Source organism: Peromyscus maniculatus, chromosome 13, assembly GCF_049852395.1.
Source record: "Peromyscus maniculatus bairdii isolate BWxNUB_F1_BW_parent chromosome 13, HU_Pman_BW_mat_3.1, whole genome shotgun sequence".
Taxonomy (NCBI): Eukaryota; Metazoa; Chordata; class Mammalia; order Rodentia; family Cricetidae; genus Peromyscus; species Peromyscus maniculatus.
Window position 1 is genome coordinate 34,261,753 of NC_134864.1, and position 19,117 is coordinate 34,280,869.

Consider the following 19,117-nt stretch of genomic DNA (forward strand, 5'->3'; position numbering starts at 1 on the left):
TTGAAATAGTCTTTCAGCAGAACTTCTTGGCCAGGCTGTCTAGCAACAAGCCCCAGGATATACCTGTTTCTGCTCTCCAACATTGGGTATCTACATCCAAAACTAGAGGGAAGGCTACAGGAAGTGAGTGAAAGAGTGACGTGTCTCATATACAGACAGGCAGGAAGACCTTGTCTGCTGACACTGGGCATGAACCAATAACCTCTTCCCTGGAAGAGAAGCTTTCAACAGGCATTACCAGTAAGGATTATTGGCTAAATCATGGTAATGTGGAAGCTACTAGAAAGAGGAAACCTTGATGTAGGTATATTTTAGTGACTTTTTCTGTGGATGCTTCCCACTTTCACTTTATAGGCTCTTTATTTATTTTTTTAAAATCATGCCAGATATGATGGCACACACTTTTAACTCCAGTCCCCAGAAGGCAGAAGCAGGTAGATCTCAAAGGCAGCTTGGTCTACATAGCTGTTTCAGGCTTGCTGTAGCTACATAGTGAGACCCTGTCTAAAAATAAATCACATACACTGAATGAATTTCACAAATATATATATATATATATATATATATATATATATATATATATATATATATAATCACATTGCCTCTGGTATTGAGAGCTGTGCAGAGATCCATGGACAGTAACAGCTAGCCACAGTACACTCCTGAGTGTCTCTTCATCCCTTTGTTGGGTGGCAACCAGACCCTGGCTAAGATTCAATTGAGGTAATTTTCAAAGTAGTTGAGATTGCATCTTGATCATATACATGTTTCTAAAACCCTAAGAACATATACAGCTTGATTTGGGCAATGTTTCGTGCATCCTTGTTCAAGGGATTTTCAAGGCAGAAGCAATGCTAGTCTGGTGGCCATGTGTCCACTCCCTTCCCATAACCAAGAAGTCTCAGAGAGAAGTTCCACTTGAGCTGTGCCTTTGCCATCTGCCAGCTTGGCATTGTACCTTTGTTGAGTGGAAGACAGAGAAGGCTTAGGGGAGGGAGGTGGGAGACACTTTCCATGGTCAAATTTCAGTTCTCTTTCCTTGTGAAAAATGAACCTTCTTCCTGTTTGTTCTCTTCAGTATTTGAATAGAAAACAGGATAACGACATGTTGCCTAAAGGGTAAACACCAACATCCTGCATTCTGCCTTGCATTCTTCTCTTCTCAAATGCTGGAAGCCAGAGGCTCTCTCCACCCACTACCGGACATTTCTGCTTTTGCTTGACTTCCAGTGCCATTGGCGATGGAAAGGCACATCGGTTTCACTGACCATGTGACTGAAGTCTATGGGTGTTTCTCAGTGAGCTCCTAAATTGTAGGACTTCTTCCACTGGGCTTTTCCTATCACACACATCTTGTTGGATGATCTCATTTATTCACCATCACTTAAGAAGTACCCTCGTTTAAGAAGTACCCTTGAAGGTGGGGATGGGTGGGGCTGGGGGGGAAGGCTGAGGGGCGGGAGGTGAGGGGAATCTGTGGTTGGTATGTAAAATGAATAGAAAATCTCTTAACAACAACAACAACAATAATAATAATAATAATAATAATAAAAAGAAGTACCCTCACCCCTGGTCTTCCACCACCTCAGGTAAGAGTGAAGGCCACACGGCCTCTTGAGGAACAACATTGGCTTCACATGCCAGCAGAATAAACTAGATTTATTAAAACCAAGAAGTTTTCAAGAGAAGGTGAACATTACCGTATGACTACCCATGCCCCCATTCTTGGCTAAATCTTGGCTTGTCCTGTTTCCTTGCAAGTATCTTAATCTAGGGTTTGTTGGCCTCCTCCCTTGAGTCTGGCAAAGAGCAAAGCTCTGGTGTGCTCAGGTTCCCAGCTTCCCCATCTCCAGAGTTGATTTGGGAGAACACTGGAGGCTTTGAAGACTGTCATCTTTATGTTTGAAAAGCAGCTCATGACTATTGTAAACTAGATTTCAGTGGGGATGTTTAGGACGTGGGTGGTTAATTCCTGCCACGACTCAAAAAGCAAAAGCGAGCATGAGAAATAAAATAGAACAAGCACTGAAAGTACAGCTAATCGCTTATTTATCCAGTGTCATCTGAGAATATTTTCCCCATTGCTAACTTTTGAAAATAGCTCAGTTTACTCAATTACTTAACTTTTTATTGCTAACCATAAGAAGTACTTGTCAAAGTAGAAATTCTTTCTAGAATGTCTCATAAATTTCTCTAATGCTGTGCTATGGCTACTGGACATCATCCGGTTTCCCTGGTGCATCAGTGTCTTTGTGAGTCCTCGTTATCATGCAGGGTTTAACACTATGCCATTCATATCGACCTTTATTCTGTTTACAGCTCACAACATGGATGGATCCCAGATACCATGGCCATTGATTTTTTTTTTAATCTTTTTAGTTTTGGTGGGTTGGCTATCATTGGTCCTTTCCTTTGTAATCAATCATTTCCTTTGTAGGTTGTTCATACTTTAAGTTAACTTTGTTCAGCCATGTACTGGAGCCCATTTCACTGGTGACATAGAGCCAATAACACTTTTTGCGCCCCCCTTGACCTTGACCTTGACCTTGTATCTTATTCTAATGCCAAGACTTTGCCCTTTGATTGAGTATTGTCTTTGTACCTTGGTTTGCAGGACCATTATGTGCCCTTTAGGTATTTAATTGGGAGACTGTAGCAACAATAAGCATAGTTGCATTAGTAGTAATGGTAAAAGAAAAGCTAAGAATATTTATCTCAGTGTTATACACTGCCTTTGTTACAATTTTGATTTTTGGGTTTTTTTTGGGGGGGGTGTTTTGGGCTGCAATGAGTTAGACAGAATGTGTGTGTTACCATTGCAATATATTCCCAGCAAGCACTAATTAATTGTCAGAGAACTGCTTTCTGTCTGGTTGTAGTGGTTTAAATAAGAATGTCGCCCATAGGCTCAGGTAATTGATTATTTGTCCCCCGGTCACTGGTACTGTTTAGGGAAATTTAGGAGATTCAGCCTTGCTCGAGGATGTGTGTTGGTGGAATGGGCCTTTGAGAGTCTAAAAACTCCTGCGGTCACCAGGGCTCTCTCTGCTTATGGTTCAGTGTGTAAGCTCTCGGGTTTCTGTTACTGTAGCTATACCATACCTCTGCTCCACCATCATAGAGTCGTACAGACCTGGAACCACAAACACAAGTAAACCACCTCCAATTGTTTCTCTCCTGCCTAACTATTGGCCAGTCAGGTGCTTTAGGCAGGCAAGGTGAAACAGCAACACATCTTTACATAGTTAAACAAATGCAGCATAAAGAAATGTAACACACCTTTACAAAGTTAAAGTAATATTCCATAGCATGAACTAATATAAAACATCTTTATATAGTCAAAATGGTATTCCACAACATCTATGACCAATGGAGTCAACTTCCTTTTTTGTTACAACTCTTATCAGACAGTTGAGGAAAATTGAAGCCACGTTCCAGACAACAAAACCAGGATTCAAAGTCAGATGGCTTTGACCTCAAAGTTCATATCTATTGTTTTGAGCCACTTCCTAGATTCCACACTGGAATGATGCAACATCATATCTCCCACCAGGAACACAGCTGAAGTCCTGTCTGGCTAATGGTTCTCAGTAGGCTGGCTTGATGGCAGGAGTTACCACAATCCTTTGGCACGATGCATGATTGCCTTCAACAGGAACATCCTTCTATTTCTAATTAACTGCTCCATATTTCTATTGGATCAGAAGACACACAGGAATTGTTTTGTTTCCAACCAAAAGCTACTGCGAGTTCAGTTCAGCAAGCTCTAAAAGGACCCATGTAAGGTAGTAGAGACAGTGTGAGAACCTGCACCCTAAGCTGCTCCCATAAGCTTTGTGAAAGAAAACATGAGCCACCTCGTCCCAGCTCTGCAGAAGCTAGAGCTCTCTCTGTTCCTTCCTGGGACTTGGCTGTGATTAGAATAGTTGAGGTTGCAAAATGAGAGACCTTAAGCTAACCGAGCATTGTTATAATATTTTAAACTTGTTTACTTGTGGAAAATGACTGCATACGCTTCTGGAACTTGTGACCCATTACCATGGAAACTAACTTCAAAGCACAGGGGAGGCATATCTAAGATCCTTACTCCCCCATCACTCAAGGAACATTATGTGTCCATGGACAAAGAAAACGCAGGTAGGAAAAAAGAAAAGAAAAAAAAACACTGTGGAGGAGGTGGGGAGAAAGCAGGAAATGTTGGGAAATCCTTAAGTCTTCTCTTTTTCAACGATGGTGAGATGTACAGGATACTTACCTTGTATCTGATACTGGGATGAGCCCTTGACATGTGTGCTGGGTCCCCGTAAGTGCTCATGGTTTTGACAGACAAGGACATGCACTTTAAATCTCTGCTCAGGCAGAGAAAGGCAGCAAATGACTCCATGGGAACTTACATTTCGGCAGTCTGCTTCCTGAATTTTTGCTTAACTCCTACATCATTAAGAAGAAAAGAAGAAAGATGTACTGTGCTCAATGTAACATAGACACCTGAGAAATGTATTACATGATATTAATGGAACATTTAAATTATCCATGCGCTCAACAGGAAGCTCACTTAGAGAGAATGAAGGATAATTCTTTGATGTATCTAAATGTACCAACAGAAGAATAATTGGCTTTTGTGCTGTGCCTGTGCCAAAGGGAAGGAAATGAAGATAAAGGAGGGCTTGGCAACCACACCTGGGTTTTTAAAACAAAAGAACCACATGCTTGCTCCCAACGTGAATAATTGTACAACTCGGTCAGCACATGGGAAAGATGCCTGGAAGAAGGAAGCAACCATAATTAAGTGAAACTGAAGAGAGAAAGAAGGAAAGAGAAGAACTCTCCAAACAAAAATATGGAAAAAATAGGTCATAGGTTACCATTGAAGTGCACGAACGTGCCAAGCCCTTGAGTTGAAGTAGACATAAGAGAAGCAGGTTGATGCCCTAGGGAGAATCACTCTGATGTTTGTGGTTTCCATGTTGCATCTAAGAAGGCCCCAATGCACACTTCCTAACCATTTAATTCAGATCCTGTGTGAGAGGACTTACCATCTGGAGGTAAACGTGGATAAAAATCCTTCGTAGTTCCTGCCCTGGAAAACAGCCAGATCCTGTGAACTGGTTTTACTTGACTTGGAACTAAAATCTATTTTCTTTTCATCTTTTTGTATACTCCTCCTTTGGGTCACTGTGGCTTGGAAACAGCTGAATCTCTGAGAAATCTAACAAGAAGCCCAGTATAATCAAGAGCTTTGTGGTGGTGGTGGTGATGATAATGATGATTTTATCTTTATATTTCTACTGATTGATTTTGTTCATCCCACAAAACTTCAAGGCATTCCCATGTAAAGATCTGCTATAGTTTAAATAAACAGATGGGCTTTCTGGCTTGCTGCCATGGTCTCTAGGTCTTTTACCATTCTTTTTCCCATCACAGAACTCAACAGAGTACATAGGGTCTCAAGACAGTTACATGAAGTCTGGAAGGGAAGCAAGCTCTGTCAACATATATGGTGATCACCATCAGGTTGTCATTGTCTCCGAAGATAAGTAGTTCATGTCCTGTGATGTGGCCAACTTGTTGGCTGGATCTCCAGGACCTCCATTCTGGGGGCACTTTGGTGTTATCCATCTTCTCATATCAATAAGATCAGCAAAGGATTGCATAATATGCCAGCTGCGTTTCCACATTCCAAATATATGCATCCATAGCCATATTGGTTGGATGACTGAAATCATTCCTGCTAGTGAATGTTTCTCATGGTAAACACATTTTTCATTTTTCAATTTTTTTTTATCAAATTTGTTGCATTTAAATTTATTTAAATCCCCATTAAAAAGTGATTTCAACCAATCTTCACCCCCAATAGTTTTCTAGAGCTGATAAGTTCCCTGTGCAGTTGTGATCCAAGAATTCTCACAGTCTTCTATGGGGTACAGATGAGCCCTAAAGGGGTATTTCTCTGGGGTTGCTTCCTTGATACTGTGCATCATGCCCAAGTTTGTCTAGTATAAACCTATTTTGGGAAGACAAAAGTTAGAGTTGACATGTTTAACATTCAGAATTGCTTGTAAAAGGAGATTCTGAAGCGGGCGACGATATTTAAATTTTGAGCCTGCCACTTGCTGTAGCTACAATTCTTTGAGCCATTTAGTTTCTCTGTGCCTTAGTTTCCCCAGTTGCACAGGGGGTGTGAGCATAGTGCTCTCCTGCAGGTGGAGGTATAAATAAATGAATGTGCTGAGAAGATGGTAAGTGCTCTGTGCAGCTGTGCTTTCTTGGTAAACTAATCACATTATTATCACACATAGGCTTGAGTGCAAAGGGAACACAGGATATATAGTAGTCAGCCAAGTACACAAAGTCTTAGCTTTTACAGATGATATTAAATATCATGTAATATTAAATCAATCAGAAGGTTACAGCTTGTGTGTTGGAACCAGACAATAGAGTACAGTTGTATGGGTTGAGGCTGAGGGCTATGAGGCAAGGTCGGCCAGAGGAGGCTTCTGAGGGGCAGTACCACTTCCATACTGAACCCAGAGGCTAAGAAGGGAGGCGAGCAAGCCTGTACCACCCTACTAGCAGAAGAAACACTACTTCTGATCTCTCGATAACTGCTATGAGCCAGACTCTGTTTCAGTTATATCACTTATATTAGTTGTAGTAGTTACACTAATATACTCATCTATAAAGGATATGTGCTCATTTCACACTGGCTACCACTGAGATTCAGAGGATTTAGTCAAGTTCCTTGATGATACATTTCCTACTGCTCATGAAGCCTTTGGTTCAGCTGGATTCTGAGACTGAGGCTCCTTTTAACTTAGTACCCTGTGCTCAATGGCTGCCTTCCCACCAAGTTATCATCAGGACAATAATCTCTTTAGACTGGAGCCATGGTGTTCAGACATATTGATTCTATGTATGGTCCATTTTTCTGTAAGTTAGCTATCTGTGGCAAGACCTCCATAGTTGGTGTATCTTGCTCTGGAGACAGATAGACATTGGAAGGTTCCTTCTTAATCTGGTCAGACTGACAAACTCTGGTAAAACTCTTAGAGTAATCAGTGTGTCAAAGATGTATGAACCAGACTGGTAAGAAAGCAAGATACTGCCCCTGCCCAAGCCAAACCAGAGGGTTTCTGTGAGATACCAACACATGGGTGCTAGGTGTTGTAGAAGAAATTTCCTCCTTCCATAAGTGTTGTTAGCCTCTGGTGTGTTGAATGATAAAGTGGCTTTCCTCTTGATTTCTCTCATCCTTTTGCCTGCTTCCTCCAGCTGGGAGTCCTTCCTAGACTCCATGTGCTGCGCCCTCCTGCTGAACCTGCCTGTCTCCTCAATCCTTCACTTTTAGTTACTGATGAGTGTGAGCATGTTCACTGTTGGTTGTTCAGTGGTGCTCAAATTCTCCCCTGCTGCCGGGACACCCCCACTGCCCCACCCCAAACTTTTCATCCATCCCTTCTATACTACTCCATGATGTCTTCACGTGGTTTGGGGAAGATGGAAGGTGACATATGTGCTTTATCTGCTGTCAGAGTTCTGGGCCTGCAAACTCTGCTTATGGGGAAGATGAGCTCTATGGGCCCGAAGACACATCGCACATCACACACACACACACACACACACACACACACACACACACACACACACACACACACACACGGTGGGTTAGACTACATAAATTGTCTTGCATTCTAGAGGCTGGAAACTCAAATTTCCTTCTCATCTATATAGATTCCTTCTTTCCGTGTCTTCTGTGGCTCCTTGACCTTGTGGATGTAAAGTCAGAAAGAGAAACCTCAATGTTTCTTCCTAGTATAAGGACACCTGTCTTAATGGATTAGGGCCCCTCAATTATGATCTCATTTAACCTTTAACTACTGGATAAATACCTCCTCTCTCTAAGTGTATCCATGTGGTGGGGAGTCCATCTTCATCGTGGGAATTTGCTGGCTTTACAGTTCAGCCCAACAATCCAAAATCTCAACATTCCCATGCATTTCCAATTACAGTTGAAATAGTATTGAAATAGTGACCTAAAATTGACATGGGGTAATGCAATGAAGGACCTGTCACCAGGATGTCCAGAAAATGCTAAAACTCATCTCTATTCCTACCACAAAAACCTTCAATGAGCAGTCTTGGTTTGCAGTACAAAGTACAGCAGAAGACTCCCAAAACCCAGCTTCAGGTCAACATCATCTATCAGGAAAAGACGCAGAGGCATCAAGTATTTGGGAAGGCAAAGAAGCCATGCTTCACCCTTATCTCGGCCAACTCCAGTCCCATCCAGGATGGTCAGGATAGATTTAGATATGTGGCAAGATAGATGAGATATATAGATTTAAACATACAACTCCTACATTATTTAACAAAGCTGGAGAGCTCCAATACTTTCAGTTGGCATTGTTTATTTAAATTAAATGTGTTTCCTCTCCTATTAAAGAAAAAAAAAGACCTTTGGATATACTACCCTAGTGGTAGAAATATCTGCTCCTACACTTAAGGAACCTTTAGGCCAAAGAATCTTAGACAACTACTCTAAAAACCCTGTAAACTAGTCAGGATAAGTAGTTCCCAGGCAATGAGCAGTTTTCTGACTCAAGGGCAGGCACCCTTCTGGTAAAATGGGCTATCTGGGAAGTGACTTCTTATCCTGTCCCTTAATTCTTTCCTCTTTTCTTCTTCTTCCTCCTCTTCCTCATCCTTCCCTCCTCCTCTTCTTCTTTGCTCACCCTCAGTTTACCTCTTACGACACCTTTCTATCCTAGGGCATGGTAACCTGACCATGGCATCTTCCTTCAGCTTTCCTTTTGTTTCTTTGGGAAATGAAGGTTAATCCACATCTACAGGACATGGCTTTCTCAAGCTCCCCCTACCCCCCTCCCCCGCTCTGCATTGGTTTAAGATTTTATAAATGCTGGATGAATCGGTACACAGTATGTATTTAGCCACTCAAAAATCTTACTCCCAACACTTTGGGAGGCTTAGCAATGCACGTTGTTAGTGACAATATCACATGAGAAAAAGAAGCTGAAAACTTCACCTGCTGAGTTCACTTTTAGTCGGTGTCTAATGAAATCATAAACTAATGTCCAGCTAGGGGAAGGACATAAATGAGAGCAAAGGAAAGGCTCTGTAAGTTATGTACGGGTTGGGTCCTATTTGAAGCCAAATTAATGATTCATAGGAAAAACAGCAGACTCCTGATGAAGGGTATATGGCTTATTTTAAAAGATTTCCTTTCTGCCAGTGCACATGCTATGTTGATATGAGGGAATGTTTCTTTAAGAATATTTCTATGTTCCCTAGGCAGACTCACCCATGGCCTGGAGATAAGTCTTAGTGCTCAGAGCCTAGCCGCTTTCTTCCTGCTTTGCTGACTGAGTAGTGGCAATTTCTCATAGGAGCTGTTGAATAGGTCTGGTTCATGTTTCCCACTCTTCATCCAGTTTGTTCCCTGTCCAGTGGATAACTGTTTTATTGGGCATTCTCTTAAAATAGAGATTTGGAGTCAGAAAAAAAAAAGAAGGAGGGAGTGAGGAAGGAAGAAGGGGGAGGGTAGTGTAAGCCCCTCCCTAGCAGCCCATCAATAATGGGGGCAGATTCCCCAGAGGCAAAGAGAGGATCGATGCAAACAGGCTCCTAATAGCTAGAAAGCATCCCATGTAGTTCCCTAAAGACTGTGCCATCTGCCAAAACATCTGACTCCAAAAGCCACCCCAAAATGTTAGTCAGATATAGAGAAAGGTGGCCAGCAGGAAGTTCAGGAGACAAAGTGTGCCTTTGGACCCCAGAGTGTGTGACTGAACTAGGAGTCTTCTCCATTTTCCAGCTGGAGCTGGAGCTGTGTCTGATAAGCCTGGATCTGGAGCTGTGTCTGATAAGCCTAGAGCTGGAGCTGTGTCTGATAAGCCTGGAGCTGGAGCTGTGTCTGATAAGCCATGTGCTCATGGGCAGATGATCTTTACCCATGCAGAGGACTGGAGGGAGGTCTACTAGGAGACTGGGAGGAGGTGGGTAGAGTGGGCACCCACATTCGTAGAGCCTGCAGGAACGGCCATCTTTCAAAGGGTACATCCACAGACAGGGGCTCACACTTGCCACTCGGTTTCTGTATTCAGATGATCTCAATGGTGGCCTCTTGTCAGTGAATGCCCCAGTCGTCTGGAGTGAAATGGTTTAGATTAGAGAGCAGGCATGCTGACAGAGGTCCAGAGGAAGCTGAGGACTTGCCAGTGCCGTTAGCATTTTTTTTTCTTCTTTCTCTGGCAGCACTAAAATATGTTTGCTCAAAACAGAGCGAGATGAAAACTATTGGCAGTCAGTACTTCTTAAAAGAGGAGGGGAAAACATGAAAAGAAACATGTTTTATTTCTCTGGCAGACATACCAATTAAAATGATAGTGTGTTGTGACAGATTACTGAGTAATGGATGCCTAATTGAGCATTTTGCTATATGCTTCTGGGGAAATGACTTGAGTATGGCTGTGTCGACCACACCTTACACCAGAACAAACCTTGGCTAAACTGCATATAGTAGCATTCGGTCACAAGGAGCCCCCAGACTAAATAGAATATTGTTTTGTTTTGATTTTTTTATTTAAATCTCTGAGAGTTAGGCTGAAAGAACTAGCTTGGCAAAAAGATCCCAACATTGACAGTTCTCCTGGGGATTTCATGCTTTCCTCATTTGTAAGCAAAATCCATTTTCCATGAGATATTTTTAGCACATGTATCCCCTGCTGTCCTATTCGCTTTCAGTATACCATTAGGTCTTGAGGCCATTCCAGATGGGTCATGTGATTTCAAAGCATCCGTCTTTGGTTCCCTCCTAAGTGACTAGTCTTACAGAAGTCAGGGAATACTAGACCCTTAACTACCAAAGACCACAGTGTGCTTTTGTGAAGCCTTGGCTCTTACTGATAGGATGTTAAAATGTTTGCCAGCTGCCTCTAAGAGGTCACTTTGGCAGAGTGCACTGGGTGACCTCAGATAGAGAGAGAGGTTTTCAGCCCTGCAAACTGCCTATGTAAATATAAAAATGTACTAGGCTGCAGAAATGCGTGTGTGGGAACAGAACAACCACACCATTGAGAAGAAATCACGCAGAACACTGGCATCTCTCACATGGTCTGTTATCACATGCATACTTTTGATAAACCATCTTGACATAGGGTACTCTCCATTGCTGGTGCCAATTCCTCTTCTGGAATTTGTACAAAGTAAAACCCCGGATGACTTAATGAGGTAACCAGAAAAACTTCCTTCTGAAATGTTTACATTTTTTAAACTATAGTTTGTCAGTCAATATACTTCCTTTGCCTTGGGAGGAGGAGAGTCAGCATGAAGTCTGATTTTCAGTTGTTTAATTTGAAGAATGATTTATGGTGTGTGTGTGTGTGTGTGTGTGTGTGAGAGAGAGAGAGAGAGAGAGAGAGAGAGAGAGAGAGAGAGAGAGAGAGAGAGAGAGAGAGAGAGAGAGATGTGTTTACCCAAAGCTCTGAAACAAGAATCCAAGACAGTCACTGTAAAGAACAGAAAATACGCTTTTGAAATGTATTGAGAAACCCTTTCTGGATGAAACGCGCTGATGTTGATGAGTGTGTTCAGTTTCTGTGGATCAAATCTTCCCCATCTCTGCATCCAAGCTATCTGGCCGTGATCAGATGATCACAGCTCAAGGAAGTGATTGGAGGGCGAGCTGGCTGCAGCTGCCGTGTAGGCTTGCTCCGGGGACAAGGAGCCACTGTTTTTCAAACATAGCATCAACATAGAAGTTATTCTGTAGGCTCCAGGATGCAGCGATGGGCTGCACTGCCAGCATTGTTCTGCTTCAAGCTTTTCGCTCTGTGGTGCAGAGGAGCTGTCCACACATTTGTAGAAGGCGCCAGGAGGAACCATCCCATGAAATCGTGCCTCTTGAAAGTGACGACGAAATGAGTAGACCCAGAACCCTCATAATGGTACTGTATTCCCGGCAGACTCTCTGGATTGAACTGCTATTACGGAGACAGAAGCTACAATTTGGGAGGGTTCGGTGTTTGGCTTCAGATCAAGATATGTGTGACCTGAAGTTTGCTGCCTTGTTGTTGCTGTTTGGGAGGAAAATAATCTCTCAGGAGCATTGCTGTTGTTAAGAGAGGTGGTTTTCTTTCTTAGATCTGTCATGTCAATGTGTGGTGTGTCTGTGAAATCCTCTGCTTCCTAGCACTTGTATGATGTTAACTCTGCGCATGAGAAAAAAAAAAAAGAACAAAAAGAAATTTGACATTGAGTTTCAGTGGCTTCTGTTATAAATCTTAATTTGGAAAAGGAGCCCAGATTGTGGGTTTCTTTGGGTATCACCTATAACAATCACATTTTGTAGATGCTGGTAGTTAGACCTCTAACTTTAAGAGATCTGGGGTTGTTTTTCTGTCCTTTTCCTGACTCTGAAACGGAAATGCTTTTTCAGAACGCTTAGTTAACTTTGGCACAAAATCAGAGTAATTGAGAGTTTTGTGGAACGCATGATGTTTTCATTCAAACGTTGTTTCTTGCTAATTGTAAAACTATATAATTTTTCAATTTGTGCTTTTATTGTGTCAGGTAGTGTTGCTCCTCTGTGCCACTGTTCAAGCAGAGAGGATTAAGTACAGAGTCACTCCTTACTTTAAGATTTGGGGAAGAGATCTGCTTAGTCATTGAAATCCCCTGTCAGGATATAAACGGTGTGCTGAACTTTCCAAAACTGGGCATGTATTAAAGTCAGAGTGCTTTCAACACAATTTTTTTTTTCTCTTAGACTTTGGTGTTCAAGGATATAGTAAATAATGAATGAAAAATACCTGTTGCACTAACAGTTCTTAAATGAAAGTCGTTTGGTCCTGGATATGCTTCTGAGTGATAGGTGACCACAGTGTAACTTTCTACACCAACTCTTTTAACAAATCAAGATTTGAGTTTTCACAAAGCAGTACCACTCTTGAATTAAGGGCTCTTCACAGAAGCAGGAAGTCCAAACAATTTCACACTTATTATCCCTATAAAACTTAAAAGGGTTTGAGATTACTCAAAGGTCAAAAAAGTCCTGTTTCCTAACTTTCATTAATGGTAATATACTTAGAGATTATATACATACTTATGTGTATGTTACTAACACCAATTTTTCAAAATAAGTAAAATATTTTAAAGTATTTAATAGCAATTTATTATTTTCTAAGTATTCTTTTGATTTATCTAGTTCTTTTACTAGCATTTAATGGTATGACAAAGAATTCACCATGAATAGAGCTAGCCCTTATCCATACATTTTCAATTTATATCATTTTGTCTCTTGTACAAAACCATTTTTTCCAACAAATAGTTTTTGGGGTGTGTGTGTGTGTGTGTGTGTGTGTGTGTGTGTGTGTGTGTTGGTAGTGGTAAAGGATTGTTTTATCATTTTATCATTTTTTTTGCTTCCGTGACTTTAAAACAAATGAAAAGTCCTAAACTCTGAAAACGAAAAGAATTCACCCATGTTGTGATAACATACGATATATTTAAAAATCTAAAAGAAAGAATTTGGAATGTTTTTCACCACAAGTGAATGACAGGTGTTTGAGAAAAATAAATGTTTACCCTGATCTGGACATTATGCAGTGAATATACGGATTGAAATATCATATGGCACCCCATCAGTGTGCAAAATTATCATGTCTCGGTGAGAACGTTTAACATGTTTAACACGAACTCACTGATGACAAATGAGAGGCCCAACAGGTTGGACACCTGTTCTCATCCAAGAACTGCTGAATGTCAGCTCTGCAGGCCACAGGGCCCACTGATTCCAAAAGCCATTGTCCTTCCCACCCTGGTTGCACCACAAAGAAAATAACTGACAAACTGAGTTTTTATAAGAAACTCTTGGATCGCTTAGAGGAACACATGCTGGTACAAAGTCATTGTGGCCCTTGAAAATGTCCTCTAGGGCAACTCGAGAATTCCCACATGCAGCACAAGGAAGAGACACACCAGGAATCTCTGCCTTGGCTGCAAGGTGTGAAGTCGATGGTATATTTCAGGAGGCTTTTTTGTTCTGGATGTGTCGCTATAAGATTGTAATATCTAGTGGACAGATTTATTAATGAGAGCATTGGCCACCATCCAAGATGGTGCTTTGATAATCTTTGATTGTTCCAACTTCATATGGAGGCTTCTATGCATGTAGATCCTTGACCTCTGGGCCTAGTGGGGATGCTGGGAATCTGTGCTTTCAGCAAATTCTGACTTATTTTAATAGAGCAGTGGTTCTCAACCTTCCTAATGCTGTGACCCTTTCATCCAGTTCCTCATGGTGTGGTGACCCCCAACCATAAAATGATTTTCATTGCTACTTCATAACTGTAAGTTTGCTACTGTTAGGAATGTTAATGTAAATATCTGATATTCAGGACATCTGATATGCAACCCTTGTGAGAGGGTCATTTGATCCCCCAAAGGGTCATGACCCACACATTGAGAACCAGTGCAATAGAGGATCACCTGGGATGACCCTATGAAGAGCGTGCCTCAGTTTTGAAAGATGGAAACCTAAGCTCTCCACCTTTCTTTCCTCCAACCTGATGAATTTGAATTTCAACTCATGAATTTGAGAGTCTCTAGAAAAGAGTAATAGGCTCTAGGGCTACAGAAGGCAAACTTAGGAGCCATGGGAACATTAGTAGTCAGAAAAGCTATTGTAGTGACTCTAGCTGAAGTCCAGTATGGTTTCTCCTGGGCTAGTGAGAAGTGTTTGGATTCTAGATGAATTTCAATAGCGAACAACTAGGCTTTGCACTGAGTTACTTATAAACTGTGGGAAAAAGACAGCAGTCTGTGTTTGTTGTGCATGTTTCTTTAAAGAGTTTATTTATTTTTTATCATATGTGTATGAATGCTTTGCCTACATGTACCACTTGCATGCTCAGTACCCATAGAAGGCATCCAATCTCATGGAACTGGATTACTGATGGTTGTGAGCCACTTAGATGTAGCTCTTAGAAACTGAACCCAGGTTCTCTGCAAGAGCAGCAAGTGTTCTTAACTGCTGAGAGATCTCTGTAGACGAATTTCTAAATGGTCTTATTAAATAAAAAAACATGGAGCCAAATATAGGGGTGAAGGCCTTAGAGAGATCAGGGAAATAGGGAAAATCACTAGACAACCTTACCTCACCAACTCTGCAGCTTCCAAATGCAAGCTACTTCCTGTCTTACCCACACCTTTGTTGCCTTGCTCTTCTGCCCTCTCATTGGCTCGTAGCCCAGCTACCTCACTTCCTTGTCACTGTCTGTCTGTATAGACCTCCAGGTCTCTATGGTTGGTACTGGGATTAGAGGCGTGTGTCACCACACTTGGCTCTGTTCCCTAGTGTGGCCTTGAACACACAGAGACCCTGCCTGATAAGTGATCAGATTAAGGGCGTGTGCTGCCTGACTTCTTGTTTACTTAAAATGGCTGGCCGGTTCCCCTGATCTTCAAGCAAGCTTTATTAAAGCACAGATAAAATATCACCACATTTCAGCACAAATAAAATATCACCACAGATCTCCCCATCTCCTGCTATTGAGTTTTTACCTGTACATTCAGAGCCAAATTGTCTTTTAGTAGAAAAGTGTGAGAATAGGAGGTCAGGAGCAAGGTTCTAAGTCCATTATGAAGGTGCTGAGTTATCAGTGCTTTATAGGTCTGTGCTGGCAATGTCAAGTAGGAAGCTAGATGTATGACTCCAGAGTTTTAAGGAAATTCGTACAGAGGAGTAAAGCTGGGCCCAATGTAAATACCAAAAAATGATTGATGAATGGGCAAGTGCTCACTTTTCTAATGTCCTATATTGTTTATATTATGTAAGTCTACTTCACAGTTAGAAGTATTGCCTTCTAACCTGTCTAGGACTGAATTTTGTTTGTTTGTTTGTTTGTTTGTTTGTTTGTTTTAGTTTTTCGAGACAGGATTTCTCTGTGTAGTTTTGGTACCTGTCCTGGATCTCACTCTGTAGACTAGGCTGGCCTCGAACTCACAGAGATACACCTGGCTCTGCCTCCAGAGTGCTGGGATTAAAGGCGTGTGCTACCACCACCTGGCTGGACTGAACTTTTGATACTTTTATTATTTATATATATTTTTTTCTTTTCCTTGTATCACTGATATATAGGAAATAGACAGGGATCAAGTCTGTTTTTTGTTTTTTGGGTTTTTTTTTTTTTGCCTCATTGGTACCCAGAACAATGCCTTTTATCGTTTTATAGACTAGAATTGAATGAGGACCTGTGGACTGACATCTCTGAGCAGTTAACACCAAGATGAAAAGCTTGGTTAACTCCCAACTCTTAATTCAATCTCACAGGAATGAATTAAGGAGGGAGATAAACACAAGGGTTGAACATTGATGTCCTGCAGATGTGGTATTCCCACTCAGAACTTGAATACAGGTGTCTAGCCTAAAGAACTTCATTTGAAGTGCTGTGAGTCAGCAATCTGCTTGAGATTTTCATGATTGTAGTTTGAGTGTGTGGTCCAAGCTGATGAGAGATTTTCTAAACTTGAAAATGAAGGATTTAGTCCCTTTGCCATTTATAAGGGATACATAAATCCTGACAGCTGAGACTATTACAATTCAGTGATAAACTAAAAAATAATTACATTATTTCAAAATATGGTGTATGTTCCTGTGGGTGTGATGTATGTTCCTGTGGGTGTGATGTATGTTCCTGTGGGTGTGATGTATGTTCCTGTAGGTATGATATATGTTCCTGTGGGTGTGATGTATGTTCCTGTGGGTGTAGTGTATGTTCTTGTGGGTATGATGTATATGTTCCTATGGATGTGATGTATGTTCCTGTGGGTGTGATGTATGTTCCTGTGGATGTGATGTATGTTCCTGTGGATGTGAAGACAGAAGTCAGCCTTTGCTTTCATTCCTTGGGAACATTTTCGACCTTATTTTTTGAGACGCTTTTTCTCACTTGCCTGGAACTTCCTGATCATGCTAGGCTGGCTGACAGGCAAGGCCCTGTGATCTGCCTGCCTCTCCCTAGCCACTCCTGTGGTTTCAGGTGTGTATATATAGTTAGCATTTTTATGTGGGGTCCAGAGCTTAAACTTGGGTTTTTATGTTTGTACAACAACCATTTCACCAACTCAGCCATTTTCCCAGTCACCCAAAATATTCATGAATTATTTTTCTTATTCCACTTACAGCATGTTCTGATAAAGTTTACAGATACCTTATTTAATTTATGTAGATCTGTTCTCTGGTTAATTCCTGTAATTTCATGTGTCTTGCCATCACTGCTGACCCCAGAGGTTTTCTTCTTTTTTAAGTCTTCTCTCTTCCTCTCAAATAAAGAATGATTATCCTTTGATACAAGAGGAGACTGTGGAGCAAGTGTCAGGGAGGCTTCTGTCTCCCTCTGGCTAAATCACGAACTTCCACATAACAGATTTGGAAGTCTCAACTAGAAAGTGAAGCATTTTCCAAATCCATGAACATTTTGAGATGATTCTGAAACAGTAGAAACCATAACATTTAAATTGTGGGATGACAAGGATATGGTTTATACACAAAGCCAAGCATGGCTTTATCATTGATATTGCTCAAAGAGCAGGAGATGCAACAGTTGTCTAAATGTGTGGTAAGTCTGGGAAGTGAAATCACTGCCAGTCAACAACGTGCACTTAGATGATCAACATATCATATTGAGTGACTCTCAGTTACCATCGCTGCCCAAGACCTGCTCATAAGGTATCCTTTGATACTGCGGAGTTTTTGACATTCATTGCTTTTGTGAACTATACAGCATTTATGTCAAATTCCATCCTTAGCTCACAGCCCACGAAATAAGGATGATCTTCACAGTTTTAAGATGGGATAAAATAAAGGGAAGAAGCCAAATATAAGGAGGTGAAAGGAAGAAAGAGAAAATGCCAGAGAAGATGCCTGGTCCACCAAGTCTAAGACACTACACAATCCTAAAACACTACAGTGACAAAAGCTTGCTCTTTTTTCCTTAATTTTGACTTCTATGCTATAATGTATTATCTAGCTGATCCAAAGGAACTTGGATTTTCTTCTGGGTGCCTGCTGTTTACCTGAGGGTCTAGGAGTTAGTATGATTGAATAGACTTCTAGATTTAGAGTTGAAAGAATGAAGGCCAGAGTCTCAAATTATCTTATTTAATGAAAATCCAGATGACCTGGCTATGCTGGGTCATGTCTGTTTTGACATAGTGGCAGGTGTCCACCTTGTATGATGGAGCACCAGAATATTTACCTTATAGAATCACATTGTACATTAATTTGTATTTGTGTTAATTGCTTTTCTTAGCACTATGACAAAATACCTACAAAAGCAATTTAAGTAGAAAAGATTTCTTTTTGGCTTATAGCTTAGAAAGACTTCAGTCCATCATAACAGAAAAGATACCAAAGTGTTCATGGTGACATGAACATATAGCATAGACTTCTCACACTACAAGGACCTAGAGATAGCATGGGCAAGAATGGAACTAGGGTAGGGTCATAATCTTCAAAGGGCTGTCCTTCCTTACCTACTTCCCCCAGCAAAGTACCACATCTTAAGTACTCCTTAGCTTTTAAAACAGCACCACCGGTTGGGGAACCAGAGTGCAAAGTATGAGTTTATGGAAGACATTTCAGAGTCGGCTGCTGCAGTGGTATACAGAGGTAGAAAATTGTGAGTGTGCAGGCTAACTTAGTCTACAAGAGATTTATAATCTTCTGCACAGTGTCAGTATGCTACCCACTGGGTAATTCCTGCAGCAAGACATTTGCATTAGGAGTTAATGCATTTCTTCCTATCCATTCTCAGAGGATGCTACAGAATATGGCTCAAAACCAGAGGCCAAGGAATGTGTCAGTACAGTTCTGCATGAGTTACTCTTTGACTCTGTATTTGAATCTCCTTCTAAGGTGTAAGCAAAACAATCCTTGCTTCTTGCTCAAGTACTTTAAACACCAGAGTAAGAAACAAGATGAAGGAAGACAATAATTATTTATAAAAATAACAATTTCATCTCTCTGGGACTCATTTGTTTATATATATGCTCAGTGAACAAAACCAAGACCAAAGAGGAGCTTGATATGGGAACTACT

The 19,117-nt window shown here is 41.2% G+C and overlaps 1 protein-coding gene across 12 annotated transcripts in view; it reads left to right on the forward strand.

Moving 5' to 3' along the window:
* Positions 1-19,117, forward strand: part of Dock10 (dedicator of cytokinesis 10) — a 249,841-nt gene that overhangs the window by 38,178 nt on the left and 192,546 nt on the right. For 4 of the 12 annotated variants that reach the window (XM_076549960.1, XM_076549969.1, XM_042260041.2 and 1 more), the window contains exon 1: positions 11,730-11,963. The exons of 7 other annotated variants lie outside the window; for them this stretch is intronic. In XM_076549960.1, coding sequence (XP_076406075.1) covers positions 11,805-11,963 — 159 coding nt within the window. In that variant the 5' untranslated portion in view covers positions 11,730-11,804. Of the gene's footprint in view, positions 1-11,729; positions 11,964-19,117 lie in introns of those variants that run through there. One more of the 12 variants, XM_016009735.3, reaches the window with a different exon arrangement.